Source organism: Diabrotica undecimpunctata, chromosome 10 (genome assembly GCF_040954645.1).
Source record: "Diabrotica undecimpunctata isolate CICGRU chromosome 10, icDiaUnde3, whole genome shotgun sequence".
NCBI lineage: Eukaryota > Metazoa > Arthropoda > Insecta > Coleoptera > Chrysomelidae > Diabrotica > Diabrotica undecimpunctata.
This window is the reverse complement of record NC_092812.1, coordinates 57502840-57523962: the sequence shown is the minus strand read 5'-3', so window position 1 is coordinate 57523962 and position 21123 is coordinate 57502840. Positions and strand designations below refer to the sequence as shown.

At 32.0% G+C, this 21123-nt stretch overlaps 1 protein-coding gene across 4 annotated transcripts in view; it reads left to right on the top strand.

Moving 5' to 3' along the window:
* The window catches only part of cher (filamin A protein cher), a 250920-nt gene that overhangs the window by 158824 nt on the left and 70973 nt on the right, over nucleotides 1–21123 (top strand). For all 4 annotated transcript variants that reach the window (XM_072546795.1, XM_072546800.1, XM_072546797.1 and 1 more), the window contains one exon: nucleotides 15233–15371. In XM_072546795.1, coding sequence (XP_072402896.1) covers nucleotides 15233–15371 — 139 coding nt within the window. The remainder of the gene's footprint in view (nucleotides 1–15232; nucleotides 15372–21123) is intronic.

The window sequence follows — 21123 nt, the reverse complement described above, 5'->3', positions numbered from 1 at the left end:
ATTTAAAAATATGATAGAATACAAACGTATTATTGGTCTCATTCTGTAACTACTAAGTGATTAGGATAATGAGATATGAGACTTAACCATTTATTCGCCATCGACTTACCCAATTATTCACCTCAATATATTATTGAAAATAAGCCAATCTATGTATTTTATTTTTTGGTTTAATAACTTAAAACATAAAAAAAGAATATTTCTTTATTTAAAATTTACCAAAAACAGTTTTACAGTAAGTTTAAAAACATTTATTCTGAATTAGGTTGTGTATCTTGGTCAGGATCCAATTCCTCCAGGTCAGGATCATTGGCGATATCGTTTTTCGTTTTTAGGTTTTGATAAAATGCATGGAATGAAGAATCTATTAAAGGCAATAAAGACAATAAGTCTTTTTTCTTTTCTGTGGCTATCGCAATTGATTCGTTGTTAATGTTAGGTAAATTAAATAATCCAGTTGAACGTCCTCTACGAACAAAATTTATTGTTTTGAAACGATCTTTTTGTCTTAATGAGCATTTAAATGAAATTTGGCCGCCGCTTTGAGCATATTGAAGCTATTGGACAGGTTTCCACAGAAACCTTTCGCCATCAATATCAATTTTTTTAATAATGTAAGGGCCATGTTTCGTCACAAGTGAAGTGAAATCAAAGAAATTCTCTTTCAATATCATCACAATGTCAAAGGGATTTTTCTGTTTAGCAATTCTGATTAACTGTGCCCAGTCGTTAAGATAATTTATTTTTAAATTGGTTTTTTTCTTGGCCCTTTGCAACGTAACTCATTGCATTTCATTCTACATGATTTTAAAGTACCCCTTGTTCTTTCAGAAATTATTTTTCCTTTTTCAGTTTTATATGATTTTCCTAAATTTCTCAATTTTTTGCATTCAGCTCTTTGACCTCTGGATCTGGCCTTTTTAATATATTTTTTATTATTAGTTCTTACCTCAACAACTTCAGTGTTACATGAATTGCTTCCATTGTTGTCTTCTTGGCACAGATTTGTTTCTTTCGTCCGCTTAGGGTTGGAGGTTCCTTCATCTGAAGAGCTTGAATATCCGGGTGGTGGTAAATAAATCGGATCAGCAATGCTATCATCTGAATCGAAATCTTCCAACACATCAATGGCAACGTTATTATTAGCTGATGATGTATTTGCGACATCCACATTTAAAACAAAGAACTGTTCTAAAAATGTTTTGTAGAGATCTAAATAAGTACCTTACTTTGCATTAAATCGCTATCATTATTGTCTTTTAGTTTGTCTGAATCAAAAACAGGCAGCACAACCTTTTGTCAAAACTTTTTCTTTTAATTCTCTTAATTCGGGATCCATCCCGAATCGGGAATCCATCTTTTAAATACAATGCAGAAATACTATGAAGAACTAATGTTATGGGGCACAGAATAAAAATAAAAATGAATATCGTTATATGAGCTTGTGCTTCCCCCCATAGTGTTCTTTAAAAATTCAATAAATGTACATACAACGCTATCTAACGACTAGTCTATAAACTACGCTTTATCTGCTAGATAGATATCTGCTTTAGATCGTAAATTAGTCAGAAAATTTCATGATGTAATTATATTATAGTTAACCAGTTATGCACAGTGGACCAAAATACGTCAAATCGAGTTAACCTATCCCAGAAGCCATTCTGTACTCATTAGTGCACTAAACCCATTTTGGCAAAAAATTGACTTAACCACTTATTCACTGGAGTAACAGAATTATACACAATAAATATGCAACACACAATACACAAACACATAATCTACGTTAAACACATATAATACAAACAAATAAAATACACAAAACATTCAGAATTTAATATTCCTAGTGTAAATACACCACCCTCAGTTTTGAAAAACATAACCCAACTTAATCTGTTGGTTGTTTTCGTACAATTTTTTAAATATCTTTTTTAAAACAATTTCTGGAGTGAAAATCTGAAACGCTATTTAAAAATGTAATTTTCGTTACAATCAATTGTGGCTTAACCGCTTAACCCCATATAAAATAGTTATTATATTTTTACCACTCTTTGCAACGCTAAAAATTAAAATACACATGAAAATCATCTGTTAAATTAATGTGTTATGGGAATCGCAGCATTTTTTTCTAATTTTTAAAGCATTTTAATATTGCCGGTCCAGTGTCACATAGCAGAATGTAAATAAACTTTATTTTTGAACGGCGTTCTTAAAATAGAGAGATTATTGGTCTCTGCGAGTGGGAAGGGGATACTGAATATCCATATATCATTTACCAAATATTTACAAGTGAATTTTAAAATAAAATCCTAATGAATCATACTTTGTAACAAAAAGTATTCGGTCCGTGAAAAGTTCATTGTAAACATTAGTTATAGGGAGATTTAAGCATCATTTTTTAACATAGTCAGATCTACATTTTATTTACGTTGAAAAACCCTATAATATGTGCAAAATATTTATTTATATCTAATGGTGGCTAGCTTATCGAATTTTTGACGCTCAGGTCCATTAAATCTCAGTGCTGTCAAAAGAAACCTAGATTTATATGGAGGCATCGTTTTTCTAAATGTAACTATACCTGTATCATCTGTAGCCTAAAGATAATCTAAGTTTTGCCTTCCTCAACGATAGAATCCGGCCAAATGTATCAGATCAAATAAATCACAAAGTTACTGAATGGATTTAGACCTTAGCAGAACTTCTTGTAGCATATCGTATGTTACAAACAATTTTCAACAGTTCAAGGGGCTTTTCGCTTCTCTAAACTCTCTTTGAACATTTGGTGATTGAATTCGAGTGAATGAGCACGAGTTTTTACAGTTTCTTTTATGCAGCTGGCATTTTACACTATTTTGTACTTTTTTTCCTTTCCCAAGCAATAAAGACCATAATTGCAATCAGTTTCAAAGTTAATGTATTCGCTGGCGTCTTGGTTTTATTCTTCGCTGATCTTGGAATTTTCTTCCACTGAGTTCTCATTTTCTAAGTCTTCTCTATGCTCGTAATCTGAGCTTATATCGATCTTTACCTCATCATAAATGGCAACTAGAACTTAACCTGCTCCTACTCAAAATCTCCCATCTTATATTTGCAAATAAAAGTATTATATGAACTGAAATTTACACAAGATGTTCATCATCCATCATCGTACCCAGTAGTCGTTAAGATAAAAAGGCATACGTCTATCTCTTGAACTTCTATGTATCTCGTTTCCTTGATTATTATGAGGTTCTATTATTTCAGGTTAAATTTTAACAGGTTCAGTAGTAGTTTGCTCATCCATACCTTCATTAATACGTCTTATCGCACATAAACTGGAGTCTAACTGAACAAGATGTAAACACTGCTCGTTTTAGAGGGTCTCAGAGGCGGTATCCATTGTCACAATAGCCAATAAAAATACATTTTCTTAATCTCTTAGCAAACTTCCCAAATCGATCTTCTTCAGGAAAATTTGCGTAAGCATTACATCCCAATAATTTAGTTTTGTTTATATCAGATTTGTAACCATACCAAACTTCAGCTGGTGTATAGTCATTAGGCAATTTTCTTGTAGGAGTTCTATTTGTTAAGTACACAGCAGCCAATACAGCTTCTCCCCAAAATGACTTGTCAACCGTCAACCAAATTGACCGCTGTCCAAAAATTAAACATCTGGATTTATCTAAAATAATACGATTGTATTTTTCCGCTAATCAGAATACAGAATATTGTATAGTTATTCCTTTACTAGGACAAAAATCTTTAAAGCTTTTAGAACTATTCTCTCCAGCATTATCACATCTCAAATACTCTATTTTCATGTTGAATTTTGATTTAGTTAAGGCTACAAAATTCCTAAAGCATGTTTCCACTTTATTCTTTTCTTTAATAAGGTATTATAATATTTATAACTGTCATGAGTAGGAGGAGTATATGAAAACTCAATTATACAGGGTGTGTAATAAGAGAAGCTCAGAAAGAAGGAGAAAATTGTTGAGAAATATAACAAGTGCTTTGAATCAAGTTAAATGTTCGAATGATTACAAATGAACTTACGTATAGTATTTAGGTCAAATAACTTTATAAGAGGAAAATTTATGCTGTAATTTTTTTGGGAATTTTGTAATTGTTGAAAGAAAAGTACAATATCAAAAAATCTAAAGTATACAGAAATATTTTGACATATATGGCTTCTCGTCTGTATTTTTACTTAAATATTCTAAAAGGACCAAGATTTCTGTATTTGGCAGAGTTGATTAGAATATTTTCTAGGTAAACTGAAATTAATATTTTAAAAATACATTAACTTATTTCAATCTTGGCAATGGTCATAATCTTAATAGCTTATCACTGCATTTATGATTTCACATATATAACATGATAGATATTACACCAGCTGTGTTCTATTAGTCTTCTGCAAATATGTGGCACCGATATACTTTGTTTATATGAGAAATTATTAGATGGGTATAGTTAGTAAGTAGATGATTAGACCAAGTCTTATGATCAATTAAATGAAATATCAGGTTCTTTAAGTGTCGTCTTCGTTTTTAAAGCTTGGGAAAAATCACAGATACACCCACCTTTGTTATCTGGTAGTTGACAATCAAAATAATTACTACAACAACCGTTACTTGGGAACTTTTGTTGGCATTGATAGAAAACGCTTAGGATGTGTTTTTTTTATTAACAAAATCGCATCAGCCAAATTGGCTATTACCGAAACAATAGTAGCGAACAATAATTTGTATTACATTTATATAATGTGCATAGCATTTAGAATGTTAATTGAAGTTAAGAAACTTTTTTGGTTTGGGAGATTGCACTGTAGACCTAAAATATCACTTAAATTGTTGGGTATATTGTACAACATGCGCTTTGGCGTTAATGCTGGACATTTCTCTAATATATGTTTGATTGCTAACTTTTCTTTAGAGTTGTCACATCTTGGTTCCTGTTTGTTGGAAAACGCATAGCTTAGTTAATCGCGTATGACCCAGTCTGAGTTGCGTTAATATTACTTGGTCCCTCCGACTTGTTGGTAATGTGAGCCAGGGTTTTATCGATTTCGTACTATCGCGTAGCTTAGCCGATGACACTTTCCTCTTTTCTTCCCACATAATATCGCACAGTACACTCCGTACTATCACTTGCAGCTTCTTTTGCAGCGTTGTCTGCCTTTTCATTTCCTTGAATTCCAATATGGGATTGTATCCAGAAGAATATAATATTTTTTCCATTCAGTTGAGCGGTATGAACTTCTTGTTTTATCTTGATGACCAAGATGATTAGTTGGGTAGACATATTGGATTGGCTGTACGGAACTTGGAGAGTTTGTGAGTATAACATAATTGGTATCATTGGATGCGTTGACTGAAGAGAGTTTGTATTTATTTGTCGATATTAGGGTCATGACTGCATCATCAGTACCTACATTTGATTTATATGCATCTGTGTATATATGTTTTCCGAGTCCATGAGAGCAGCCCAAAATCGCAAGAGATGGAGAGAATTGACAGCCCGCATTGTAGGAAATCACGATCCTCAGCAATGAGGAAACGACAAGAGAGAGTGTATATATGTGTATAATCCTTGTAGTTGTGAAGCATATCATTGAAGGCGGATTTGATTAACAGTGGGTTTGTTGAATATTTATCGGAAGAAATGGGGCGGGTTAGGCACTAAGGGTTCTTTATTTGAAATGGAGGAATTGAGGAAGAGTGGGAGGGAAAGCATGCTGGGAACGTGTAGTTTCATTGATTTAAGTAGCTTCTAATCCTTGCGTAGAAGGGTTTGGCCATTTTTGGCTTATTTATGTAGGGAACTTTGCTGTAAAACAATTTTGAATAGTAGGGTTTTTTGAGCTAGACCTGATTTTTACGGCGTATGCTACACTTAAATAAAGCCTTCTGTCTTCTAGAGATGGTTCACCAACTTCACAATAAATACTTTCGATTGGTTTTATGCAAAAAGCTCCAGATATTATACGTAAAGAGAGATTGTAAAAACTGTCTTTTTTAGCAGTGTCTTAGTGGCTGTAGAATACACAGTACATCCATAATCTAATTTTGATCTGATTCATATTCTGTATAACATCAAAAGTATTTGGCGATCCGCACCCTATTCTTTATTGGCCTGAGTTTTTAGAAGATTTAATTGTGACAAGATTAGATCAAATTTGTTATATGAAGTTTCCAGCTTAGAGTTTCTTCGAATGTCATGCCCAAGAACTTATTGACGTTACACGTTCTAGAATCTCATCAAATAGTCTTAGGTTGGGGGTGTTTGTGACATTTTTCTTAGAAAAGGATGAAACGAGTGTTTGCAGGGGAACAACAGAAACCTGTTTTTTTGTGACCAAGTATTGTATAAAGTTCTCTGACGGTGTGTTTTGTTTACCGATATTAAAATATAAAATTATTTCTCAATTTTACATACCACCATATATTGCTTACACTATTGTTAAATTTTATACTAGTAAACTTATATACTTTCGTAATAATAATCATAATCATAATTGATCCTTACGGCGCTAATACGATGAATCTCTCTCTCAAGTATTTACTACTTGGTTAATAGAAAAGGGCGTAGGAAATTTCGACACTAAGCAGGTAGCGACTAAAATTTAATGGCAATTTTTGACACCAGCCCCAATTCCCGTTTTTATCTTACAGGTATATTCGACACCAAATAAATATAGCTGCGACATAAATAAAATACCATAATTAATTAATTTATTTATTTTAATAAAAGTAATGTGCATTTTATTTCTTTATAACTGTAATAATATCTAAATATAATACAACTAAAAAGTTATTTTGTTTTGGCGTTGTTTTTCCAGTAGTGGCCTGGAACGTCCATGGACCGTGATAACTTTGAACTAACTATTAAAACTTGTCCAGAATATTTCTCAGATATTCGGTAAATTCTTGTTGGTTTGAATTAAATTTTTGGTTTTGGATTCTTAAGTTTATATATAATACAACTAGTACCTAATTTTTGTACATTTTACCGTTAATATACTTGTATACAATGATTTATTTGCTATTATAGGAATGATAAGATACAGCTTTTATAAAATCTAACCTACGTATTTGTTGGGATCGTAGTTTATCCATCATTTTCTCCAAAAATGCCAATTTAGCCTTAACAGTAGTATCTTTGATTTTTGCTGGTATATGTAAACTATTTATTTTGACATAAGTGTCTACTTTAAATTCTTTTAACTTTTCAATAAAAATAGAAGGATGTGTTGAATAAAAAGAAGAATTAAATCTCGAATGAAAGGATTCACAGGCATTTGTGGTCCTCGCAATAGACGGATTCTGATTAGACCATATGTGTGGTGGAAATAGAGCGCTATCGAAAATGTAATTTTCCAGTAAATAATCTGCATATATATCAAGTGTTGCGTTTATAGGTTTATATGACATTAAATCATAAAGAAAGCATTCTTCAACTTCTGCTGGATTTAAATAAGTTAAACCAAACGTATGCCTTAACCATTTTCCAATTTCTGAATTTGTATCCTTATATTCTTGTACCAAACCCAAAGATTGAATTTTTTTAAACCAGTTTTGGTGTAAGTGAAAACGGCATCCACTAATTTTTGCATTGGGCCACATATACAATAAAGCACAGTGAATTGTTTTTTCAAAGTCCACAAATATTTCAGTTGGCTCTAATGATAATTGAAATTTTTCAAAAATCTTAGACCTCAATAAAGAAAATAAATTTTTGTATGTCATTGACAATTTGTCCTTTAACAAACAGTATGCTAAAGGAACATAATGTCCATTATCCAAGCCATGTATAGTAAATAATTGTAGAAAATATTTGGTACTGTATGAAAATGTACCATCCATATACAAAGTTTTTAATTTACACAACAAACGAATATTTGTCTCGCATGAAAATACAATTACATTTAATTCAGGATGATTTAAAAACAAAAAACTTTCATTGCGATAGGTTTTAGGAGAATAATTACTAACCGCGTTATGGACTTCTGATATGCTTCTTGGTAACGGACCTGGTAACAGTTTACGACGACAGTTGTAAATGTTCTTTCTTATGCTAGCTATGTCAGGAACCGTCAGCAAATTGGCATCACACTCAGCAACAGCAGTTCTTGTAATTTTGGCAGGCTTTTCCGATATGTCCTCTTGGGCTTTTCTTTTACATGCATTGGTTACCATCTTTACTTCAAGCTTTTTTGGATCGGCTTCATGATTATGTACCAAATCACTTCTTGTGATGGTGAGGTCCTCACAGCCTATTGTAAACACTTTTGCGGAACACTTAGTGTTTCTTTGGATGCAGCGCCAAAATATTTCGCCGCTTTTTAACACTTTCTGTTTCGAGAACGAATGATGCTCCACCACTAATAAATCTCGACCACGGGAACTTTTTATCAAACTCATTTTTTAAATATCCGTATACGTGCACAAGTCAACGTCAAACAAGAAATAAATTACAACTGAAATAATTTAGTCACAAGTACACAAGTGCCACGCCCCCCGCCGTGACAATAAATATTGGGAAAACCCGCTTGTCCTGCTTGGGTGCAAATGTCCATCGCCGCTAATTACATACCTATCTGCTTTACGCCGCGGTGTCGAAATTTCCTATAATAAAATTTGACCCTTCGATTACCCCAGGTACAAAGACAATTTGGTGTCGAAAGTTCGCCCGCCGATAGAAAATGGTTAACTGTCAGTTACCATAACGGTAACTTCCATATTCACAAGACAACATACCAAATCACAATTTAATTTTTCTGAATAATATAAAAGTATTCTTATAGCATACGGTTAAATACTTAGGAGTGATTCTTGAGAGAAAACATGGAAACCTCACATAACTTATTGGTTATAAAGAAATAACACACATTTTTGATATCCACTATTATTTAATTGAACGTTTGTTTGGGATCCGAAATACTCATAAAGACTAGCTGCTTTCCTGTGATCTCTGTAGCGGCGGGTATTAGTGGCTATTGCCGTGGTTAGTCTGTTATGCGAAGGGTTGCCTACGTCCGTAAATTTTCGACTCTCTCTGGTTTGTTGTGCTGTTATTTGAAACACTTTTTCTGTGTTTTATTTAATTGAAAGTTATAAAAGTGACAATAAAGTCTGATTAAAATAAATTTTAATATTAAACCAATCATTTTTCCTAATATTTCTATTTAGAAATATAATTTAACTTATCGTTAAATCGATATTTAAGTTACAGTGAGTTAATAATTATGTTTGACACATTGTGACTGCCGACAATTCAATTTTATGCTAATAGTAATAAATTTTGCGTACCTAATCGATTGGTTAAAAACGTTTAATGGATCAATTCATCTTGTGCTCACCGTTACCAACAAATAGCTTCCAAAATTAAACTTTAAACATAGAGCAGATGTAAACTTTGTTGTAGACAATTAATAAATGTATATATAAGCCAAGAAAGTGTCTGGGCATGTCGTGCTTATTAAGAGGATACTAAAAATTAGGGATGGATAACGTACGAGAATAGATTGCTGCGCGAGTCAACTTCGTTTTGGTAACCAAAGTGAATGAAACCCTATCTTGATTTTCAGTTATGTAAAATATAGCTGAAATTGTATAACGTGTGCAGCATTGCGTTTCATACCACTTGAGGCCGTCTTCGTCTTGATTTTTGTAAAGATACTTATATCCAGGAAATTCTTTCGATTCGGAAAGAATACAAAAAATTACAGGATATTAAAATGACATCGCTACCTTTATTGTAGAGTTTATGGTCACTAGTTACTTGAATTTAAAAATAATTATATCTGTTATCACCTTTAATCGGTAAAAGAAAATTATTCATTATTATTATAAGTAATTTTAAAGTATTTTATATTTTTTTGTAGATAGAAATATTGTATATAGTGAGGATAGTTCCCACACAGTTCCAAAATGTTTAAATCACCTGTGCCTCAACGACTGATAATTTCACATTGTGGTGGTAAAAATGGACTTTTTGGAAACAAAATTCTTCATTTTCATGCAATGCAATTTTTTCGGATATGAATCATGCAATGGTTCTTTCCAATTTACCTTCTAATTCAATTTTAGTAATATACAACGCTTCATATTATAATGTGACTGTTGAAAAATTTCCTCTATCAGCTTATTCTGAAAGCACCAAATTGAAGAAAAAAGCTTATTTTATGAAATTACATCATTTACCGATTAAAAAGATCATGTTAAATATTGTTAAATAGGTTTGCAAAAGTACATTTTAAGCCTATAAACAATTACAATAATGCAAACGCATTAGCAAGCCGTAAGTTATTTTTTTTTTGACTCACTATGTTGGCATTTTTACACGTATTAAAAAGTTGTGGTACAAGTGGAAGTGCAAGTGCTAGGAAAATATATGGTGAAGGGCCTCCTAACTTCAAAGACAACTTGGTAGTGGAACAGTGAAGTACAGTATAGGGTTATGTAAAAGAAAAAGGCTAGAAAGAGGTATAAGAGTCCCAAAAAAAGGAAAGTAAAGTAGTATACATGAAGCCGAACAACTAGTCCAGGACAAAGAACGATGGAGAGAAATCGTGAAAAAGCTGTAAAGGCCTGATGGTGTCACCACATCCCAAAAAGGATTAGGACTAAGGAGGGAAAGTAGTATAAGGTAGCAAATAGGAAAGCAAAGCACGCTGTAGCTACTGCTAAGGGGAGATCGTTTGTACAGCGGTATGAAGAGCTGGAAAAACCTAAAGAGATGAAAAAGCTTGCTAAAGTAAAGGAAAAGTCATCATAAAACTTGACTCACGTGTGGCAGATTCAGGCAGATGTGGCTTAAAATACGAGTTAGCCTTTTTTTTTCAAAAAATCACCGGGACTTTGTTTATATATTATAAGCAATTTAAAAAACCGTTTAATAGATTAAGAGTTTAAGTTTACGACAAAAAAAATTGAAAACGGTTCCTTTAAAAATGAACCGTCCATGATGCGCAAAAGATACAGGGTTTAAAAGCGAAGTGATTTTACTATTTCAACAACTGAATTCATAAATTCATAAAGTCGCAATATCTCCGGTTATAATCCACGAAAATTTATGTTTTTTTTAATTTGGGGTACCTCGTGGCTTAGCTCACAAAAATGCATTTATGTAATTTGTGAATTGTATATTTAACTAAATAATTTGTTTAAACAATTTAAAATAAATATTTATTATGTAAAATTTTACTTTTCTCTAATTATTATTAGTAGAAAAGGTTATGAAATAATAAGCAACTTAAATATTTATGTATTATAGTTATAAATAATATATTTTAACAATAAATTTTACAAAAATAACTTTGTTTTTCGAAAATCAAATCCATACGTGATAATTTGTTTTGATTATGCTTATTATTTTTACAATTACTTTTTCTCAACAACTTTACAAACATATTTACAAATATAACTTTCTATGTGTTGATGCGTCTGAGTTATTTTAAATGTTTAAAAGTTTAAAATCACAGTACTTTTCTAAACCTATTTTTCAATATTTAATATAAATTTTTTAATTGTTAATTAATTTAATGTGATAAAATAAGCCTTTCTCTTCAATTTGCTACCTTCAGAATTCATGTAGACCTAATAGTTTGCGTATAATAACGCTATAGATAAAAGCTTTCTAGGATAAACAATTTCAATTTTTCATCATCATTATCACCCAGTCCTTTGCGTTCACTGCTGGACCTAGACCTCCCTCATTTTGTAAATTGTGTTCTATCTTGAGCACTTTTTTGAGAATTTGTTTTGGAGATGTTTATTTTAAGACCCACACTGGCGCACACTAACTGAAGTACAATGTAGCATTGTACATATCTCCTTGAGTTCAGGCCTTTCTCTTCCCAGTTAAGTTTTTTACAAGCATATTCTAGTACTGCGGTAAACAGTTAGGCGATAAGGTATCACCCTGTCGTACTCCTCTGCCGATTGGGATATGATCCGTGCTTTTCAATTTTACAATAACCGTTAAAAGAAATTTCTTGAAATTTTTATTATTTCGCGTCCCTATTTTCACGCGAAATTAAAGTTTTTTGTGCATTTTTAGAAAAGTTTTTAATAATAATAATTTTGACAAATCGACTGTTAAAGTTTTTTTTATAATAATTAAGCAACAAATTAACAAAAATAACTTTATCACCTCCCTTCCAATTTAAAGAATTTTCTATGCTTTTCCAGTAAGATAGTATCATTTTTCATTAAATATGAAAAAAATATATATCAACAGGCGTTTGAACAAACATTTATAATAATTTACCTATTCTAACATTAGAAAATAAATATACATTGAAAAACATGAAAACTGAAAGAAGACCTGGTCCAGATAACATTTACAGTGAAATTGTAAAGCTCTTATAATATGAATCACACACCATTAATATTCGTAAAAATCGGGTTGAGCAAATATATATCAACGTATATATTAAAGTCAAGTTTGTGGTCGGTGGTGTTAACATACCTCCATAATCACCTTGCGAAGTATACAACTGGCATTGTCAAACTGTGGAACATGTTGTTCTACAATATTCAGCACAGGATATCTATGCTTTTGGCGATTACAATCTTCCCAATGCGTCATGGGAGAATGATGAGTTTGGTGTAATGGTGCATTGTCCTGTAGATGATCCAGCTGTGAATATTTCTCAAGCCATTAGTTTTTTGAAACTGTATTAACATAATAATATTACCAATAATCTTAATGTATTTTTGGATCTAGTTTTTTCTAATGTTAGGGGCTAAATATCTTAAAAGCAAGTGCTCCCCTTGTAGATCCTAGCATTCATCATGTGGGTTATAAATGTTGCTTAAACGTCGATGTGAAAGAAACAAATAGAAATAACTTGGTTTATGATGAGTCGTTTTATGATTTTCGCAATGGCGATTACATGGCGCTTAACAACTTCATTGCTTCCATAGACCGGCAAATATGTATGGTTATTATTATTATGGTTATATTGATGTTGCTACAAAATTATTCTATGAAATTCTCTCTATAGGAATTGCTTACTTTGTGCCATTGAAGAAATATAGAACTTCAATTTTTCCAAAGTGGTTCTCTGCTGATCTTAGAAGACTGACTCTGGAGAAAAAATATGCTCACTATATTTATGGTAATAATCGTTCTGATGATGACTATATTAGATTTTGTCACCCAAGAGCTGAATGTAAACAACTGTCTGAAATTTGCCCCAGCAACTATATTAAATGTATAGATACTGGCCCAAGAAATGATCCAAAATCATTTTGGAAGTACATCAATGATAAGCGATCTATTCATAACCTACTTAACTCCAATCTGCAATGAATGGTCAAAATATAGCTAATTTATTTATGAACTTCTTCCAAACTGTGTATTCACCAAATAACAACAACCTTTATAAACCTATCCATTCATTAAATATCAACTTTAGTACAAATATTTGTCCTTCTAAGATTATTATAACTGATATTTTTAATGGCATAAATGAGCTTTAATGACCCAATAAGCTTACTGCTGGTCCAGATGGTATGCCTAATTTTTTATTAAAAAAGTGTGTCTGTCTGTACCCATGTAATGCTATTAGTTATATTGTTAAATATATCTCTGGATACATCTATTTTTCCTTCTTTATGGAAAGAAAGTTATATTGTTTCCATATTTATAAATGGTCAGAAAGACAATATTAAAAATTATCGTAGCATTTGTATACAATCTGCAATCCCTAAGCTCTTCGACTGTCTAATAGCAAAGCAACTTTCTTGGTTATGTAAAGGCTTAATATCTCCATCACAACATGGTTTTCCTAGCAAAAAATCCACTGCAACAAGCTTGGTTTGCTATCAATCTGATATATTATCTCATATGGAAGACCGTAAACAGGTAGATGCAATATACACAGATTTTTCCAAAGCATTTGATCGTGTAGATCACCAAATACTTTTGGGCAAATTAATTAATGTATGCTTTCATGCCAGGTTTGTTGAATGAATTAAAAACTGTACATCTGGGAGAAGCCAAAGAGTCAAGATAGGTTGTCATCTGTCTGACAGTATCTCAGTAACATCTGGAGTTCCTCAAGGAGGCCACACTTCTCCACTTCTTTTTAATATCTTCATTAACGATAACACTTTCTGTTTCCTAAATAGCAAATGTCTAGTTGGCAGATGACTTAAAATTTTGGAAAGTTATAGATAGCTTAAAAGATCAAGCCTTGCTATAAGATGACTAGACCGATTACAAAATTGGTGCAATCAGAACAAACTCACCTTAAATGTAAAAAAATGTTGTTTTATAAGTTTTTCTCGTAAAGTTAATAGAATTGGAAAAAGCTATACCATTAACAATCAGCCACTGAATTATGTTTCTTCTATTCGGGATTTGGGTGTTATTTTCGATAAGAAGCTTACTTTCTGTGACCACATAAACTCTATTTCAATAAAGGCATTTAAACTTTTAAGTTTCGTTACTAGGAATTGCAAGTATTTCTCCATTGATTCAACAAGATTAGTATATTGTTGCTTAGTTAAAACTATTTTGGAATACTGTTCAGTTATTTGGTCACCCTATTTTCAGAACAATATTGATACCATAGAAAGAGTCCAGCATAAATTTTTCGGATATTGTGCTTACCGTGTCCACATTACTATTGAACATCATGATTATTCCTGTATCGAACAACAATTATCTTTACCCTCACTCAAGAACAATAAGATCATACATGGATTTATTGATTATCTAAACCTGTTAAGCCAGGTTAACTTTAATGTTCCCATCAAGCTCTACGTTACCACAATGTTTTGAATATTCCTTTCCACAGAATAACCTATGGTATGTTCATTGTACCATGTGTTATAATAAAACAAATGGCGCTAACTTTATCTACATCGAAAGATGTCCATTCCAAAGGTGGCTATGTGTTACTAGCTACATATGGAATTGCGAACTACGTTCATTGTGTACATAGATACTAATGGTTCTATATATATAGTTAACAACATTTGGAACCAAGCCATCGATTTGAAAATCTCCAGCTCACTGAAATCATAAATTGACAATAGGACGATTATTTTTTTTAACATTAGCAAGTGTTAAAATTTTTTTTGGGTTTTAAACGAAACGTGCTTTAAATTTATCAACTCTTTCATGTTGTAATTGTTACTTGGATCAGTAAAATACTATACTGTAATGTGTAATGCATGCGTTGATGTGACCTAAAGAAAAACATCAATTATTTTTATATTATTTATTTTTCCAGGCTGAAAAGACTAGCGAAGTTATCACTCACAGCGAAGTTCACGAACAAGTAACCAGTACACAGACCACCAAACAGCAAGTATTTAGGCCAGTCGAACTTAGTAAAATCCCACTTCTCAGTACCGGAGGAAACGTAACAGGTCAGTCTATAATGCAATTAACATCTATTTCTAGTGTAATTTAAGATGTCGCTACCTTGCAAGAAGACCGTCATATGCCAAAATGTGACAATTTTTAGAAATGTAGATTTTCCTTCCATCGTGCTGGTATCCTTTCTTCTAACCATATGTGTGTTATTAGCTGGTGGATTTGGCGATGTAGTGCGTCTCCCCCATATTTCAGAAGTTCTGCTGGTATCTCGTCCGTACCCGGCGCTTTGTGATTTTTCAGCTTATTTAAGGCCTTTTGGGTTTCTTCAAAGGAGGGATTTTTGACGGGCATGCCCGCTGTGATATAGATCTCTTCTTTGTGTTGTTCTTCCTGTATGATGTTTAGAAGGTCCCTAAAATACTCTTTCCATTCTTCAGTTACTTCTTTACCGTCGATTATCATACGGCCTTGATTGTCTCTCAGTGTATGGATGGAATTGGTTCTATGTCCTCTTTTCTCAGAGGAAATTGCTTTATAGAATTCTCTGGAGCCTGATTTGGGCCGGTCTCTCTCCATAGCTTCAACCTAGCGCGGTTAGACCTAACCTGTCTAACGTACTTTATGAAATTGAAATCGGATTATTTGGACGGTCTCAGGAATGTTTTAAAATTATAAACAATTTTTTAGCTTTTTAAATTACGAGTAGTGGTTCCTAAGATATAGAATAACCAGTCAAAATTGATCGGCATTTGCGACGAAGTTATAACATTAGAATGATAATCTTTCATCCGCAAAAAAACGAAAAATGTTTGAGTTGTGACATTCTTTTCCGTGTTTTTTACAAATGTATATTTGTCACAAAAATAACAGCAAAGATTGTATAGTATAGAAACTAAAAAATACTGTTATTCTGCTGTAAATTATGGTTAAAAAAATACTTGTCTTTCTTTGAAAATTCTTCATAATGCACTCTCTTCATCGTTTTTGACAGAAGTCAACTTGCATGAGTCTACCTCTAAATCCTCTGGACATTTTTTAATCTGAAGTAATTCCAACTAGATTTTTTTAGAACGTCATAAGTCGAAATAATTTGTAGATGGTTGAGTTCAGAAATTAAAAAAAAAATCTAAAATACTGACATACTTAACTCAAAAGAATATTACAACTCATTTTAAACAACCTCAACTTAGTTTCAAGACTGACACAACTCAAAATAATGCATTATTCTTCACAAAGAATTATATTATCTTATTGTGTTTTTGATAAAGGACAGCATATCTCATAATATGACCGTTTGTGCAAAATATCGAACTTTTTTTATTTATCTTATTATAATAACGTCACTTTTACCATCTGATGGCCAACTTTATGACGTTATCACACAAAAAAAATAGAATATTTAAAACCTGTTCACTAACAAGTCCATTTTTCACTTTTTTTGAGATGTGCCTGTCTTTTTCAAGGTAGCGATATAGTGTTTTTATGTCCTTTACTTTTAAATCTGTTTGAAATTATAATTCCACTTTCCATTGAGACAGATTATAGTTGTGTAAATATTTGAAAGACAAAGTCACAGAAGCCAATAGATATCTTGACTTGCACTATACATACTTTTTTACTTACTTTGGTATTAATGGTATAAAACTTCATTCGATTTTTATCGTACATATATGACTTTGAAACTATTTTTCGTTGAACTATACGTTTTAATTATTCGATTTTTGGAAATTAACCTTAAAATTAGAATTGTTTTATTTAAATTTTGTTTTCTATTTGAACTTTTGTGTTCGGAAATCGTTTGATCCATCTCCAAACTCTTCCGCGACCATCTGGGGAAAGTTGACAAAATATGGAGTCATTGTAAATACATAATAATGTATAAGCGTAAATTTTAATCGTAAATAATGACAAAAATTGAATTGTAGAGAACAGACAAATATTTAAGAAAAATGAGTACTCGGAATAAAATTATAAACAAAACTATTTTAATTAATCATGTGTAAAATGTTTAAACCATTTAACATACCGCAGCTTGAACTGATTCTAAGAGGAAATAAAATAAATCTAAGTTACGCGTTAATTGTGATAATTAATAGCTTTTACACTGCCAAATGTAAGTGACAAATTGTCAAATATATTTGTAGTCAAACACTACATCCATTGTTCTATATCTTTTATAAACTGGCAAGCATTTTAACCAATGTTTCGCCTCATTAAAATATTTTCCACCGACGTAGTATTGTTTCATTCAAAATAAATAGGTATCTTTTTGTTTTGTTTTCTCCAAACCAATATGTAATAAAATTCTGCAACAACTTAACAATACAAAATATTTAAATGGAAAATTTGGTGTACCAAACAATTTTTTTATCGTTTTTATAATATTAGACGATAGTGGGTTATTATATATGTGGCTTATTCCCGATAAAAATAGTATATTGCATTAAGATGCCATAAAAAAATAGCTTCAATACAATATTGAACATAATACACCAAAAACTTTAATTTTACGTGAGAATTGGGACAATATCATATTCAGCTACAAAAATTTCAAGAAATTTCACTTAATAGTTATTGCACAATTGAAAGTGTTTATCCCAGAAAGCTTTTATCTACAACGTTATTATACATACAGTGTGTCCTTAAAGTATGGAATAAATTCGATATTTCCTAAATGAAAAGCATTTTTAAAAAAATCTGAAACACGTCGATTTCTAAATTTAATGTTCTACATTTTACAATAAAATTTCATTATACAAGGTGATACATATTACAGTGATGACGTCATCGGATCTTTTTTTAAATGTAATACCCTGTATTTTAGGACATTTTTAGATCCATAAAAATGAGCTGATTTCAAAAAAGTATAATACTCGGGTCTAATAGATATAATGTGAAAGATATGCGCTTAGAAAATAAATTATTTATTATCAATTGCAAAAAAATAGCCTAGTTCTAGTTTTTGGTAAACTGTAATTATTTTTAGTAACGTTCAATAACAATTAAGTAGTACAATAATTGTATCAATTCGTGAATGTTCTGTATTATTGCTTAGAATTAATTTTAATTAGAAATGAATTTGAGTGTAAAGCAAAGAATTGAAATACGCATGATGATTGGGTATGGAGACAAATCGCGAACTCAGATGGAAGTGTGTAATTTATTTAATGATAAATATCCAGAGGGGCCTGCGTAGCGCAAGCGGTAGGATGTTTGCCTCGCAAGCCGGTGGTCCGGAGTTCGAATCCCACCGCCGGCAAGAACATCTAGACATTTTAAAAATGTCTATAGGCCCCAGGTCGACTCAGCCTGAATAAAAATGAGTACCTTGGGTAAAACCAGGGGTAATAATAGACGGTTGAAGCGTAGCACTGGCCATGTTACCTTCCTTGTATACCGTAGGCCCTAGATATAGCAGACTACCCTGCTATACTCCCAAAGCCGCGACAGCGGTATAAAACGGGAGACTATTATTATATAAATATCCAGAAATACCCATCACGCAGTCAACTGTAATAAGATTAAAAAAAAATCGAGAAACTGGTACGGTTGAAAATGCATTCAAATCAGGTCGTCCCTCTGTAAATTATGTTACAATCTTAGATGTTCTACTTGCTTTTGAAGAAGATGCGCACACTTCTGTTCGTAAGGTTAGTAGTGATCTCGATGTTTGCAAAATAACGGTACACAAAGTACTTAAAAGTAAGTAAAGTAAGTAAAATACACAGTTGTACAGGAATTAAACGAGGATGATCCAGATAAAAGAATACAATTTTGCGAAATAATGATGGATAACAGCCACCGAAATCCTCTCTTTTCACCCTCTCATTGCAAAAATGCAATGGTAAAATGATAATTAAGTAAATATAAAAATACAGCTAATCTAATCACAAAGTTCATTAGAACATAAATCCTGGATCATCATTCTTATAGCGGCTTCCCACGATCGGCGATTCTAAAGATCATCGCGCACAGCTCATGAGCACAGACGACAACGCACCGCAGACAGTGCTCTTCCTACGGTCCGTGACAGTTTGTGTAGGTCCGTAACAGTAGTGTTTGATTTAAGTGATTTAACTTTATTTCAAAATGCCAAGTGAAAGAGAACGTATCGTTGCTGCAGCTGCGGTTGTGGTATTAACTAGTAATTACCATATTTAATATGTTATTAAATTGTCTCCCTTCTTTTTTAAGTCTTTAATCGAAATTCTATTCTATTTAGTCTAGTCTATTCTAGTCTATTCTTGAATTGATTTTTTATTCGGTTCATGGGTACATCGTATATATCGTTCCGGTTCTTATGCTCTTGCGCCGTAGAATTCCATAAACTTGGTTTATTTTGATAAACAATTTAAAAAATCAAAAATAACTTCGTCTGCCCATTTCATTTTTTAGCAAAAAATGGAATGGGCAAACGCGTCGTACGGGCATGTACCGCACCTTTGATCTTACCGACTCTCTATGGATACGACGCACCAGCACAGACGTGCCTGTGCTACCACGGACGAGACATTTCCCACGGTGCGTAGGTGCGAGCTGGTCCGCGTCCGTTCGCAATATCGCGGATCGTGGAAATCGCTTTTAGGGGAATGAATAGGACAGGGACTCCCATAACTCACGTATACATTTTATTTTTAAGTAAAAAATTACTTTTTTGTAAAATTTCTTGTTAAAAGATATTATTATTAACTATAATACATAAATATTGAAGTTTAACTTTATCTCATAACTTTTTCTACTATTTATTTTTAATATTGTTTAAACAAATTACTTGAATAAATAAGCAATTCACAAACTAACTAATTGAAGAATTTTTATAATGATTTTCATTGATTAGAACCGGAGATATTGCAACTTTTATAAAGTTGAAAGTTATGAATTCAGTAGGTTATAAATTTTCAGTAAGTTGTTTTTACACAACATGCTGTAGTAAAGGGTAAAATTGTATAAAGTTTGGAATATCTACAAACGTAAATTTTGTAATTGATTATATTTATTAAAAAATATATCTGCAGTAAAATCAATAAAGGTAACAATTATACGTATACTCATTATTATTATTGCCAATCACTTTGCCATTTTAATTATAATTCGCTTTTCCCGATTACAATTCTTTAGATCATTACATCATTATCACTTCAGATCAAGAAACACACCTGCATAACCCGAATACAACCGCGTACTTCCAAAACATCAAAATTGTTAACGCTAAACCTTCGCTAACTTTCAAATTTTGCTTCTAAAGCTGATCAAACCACCGACAAACATAGATTTGTATGTTTCTCTTATTAATATAGAAGAAAAAATTTTCAGAAAATTCTGCATACTTTCCGACAACAAACAATATATAACTTTTGATTCGATTTCAGTAAATGTTATCCAACCATAAATGTATTAAAATGTATACTTGGCATATTTATGGATATTTAGAAAACTATTCATCAAATCTGACATGTCGAATTATTTTAGAAACTGCTGGATATCAGCCTGCGTTTTCCAATTGTGAAAAGACACAGAAATCTTAGGAAAATACGTTCAAAAACATTTCAATCGTGTGAAAACATGGTGTAGAACGCGGAGGGACTAACAAAATAGAAATATTGCTATTTAATTGATGTGAATAAGTGACTAAATAAACTGAAAAACTAATTAACCTCAAAATATGAGAAAAAATATTGATATAGTGATACGACACACGATAGACATACAATATGGCTGCAAAGCAGGATTTAATCAAATCACAAGACGTCGGAATAGCGTGAAGCTCTCTGAAATATTCCTATAATATACCCAGCGGAATTC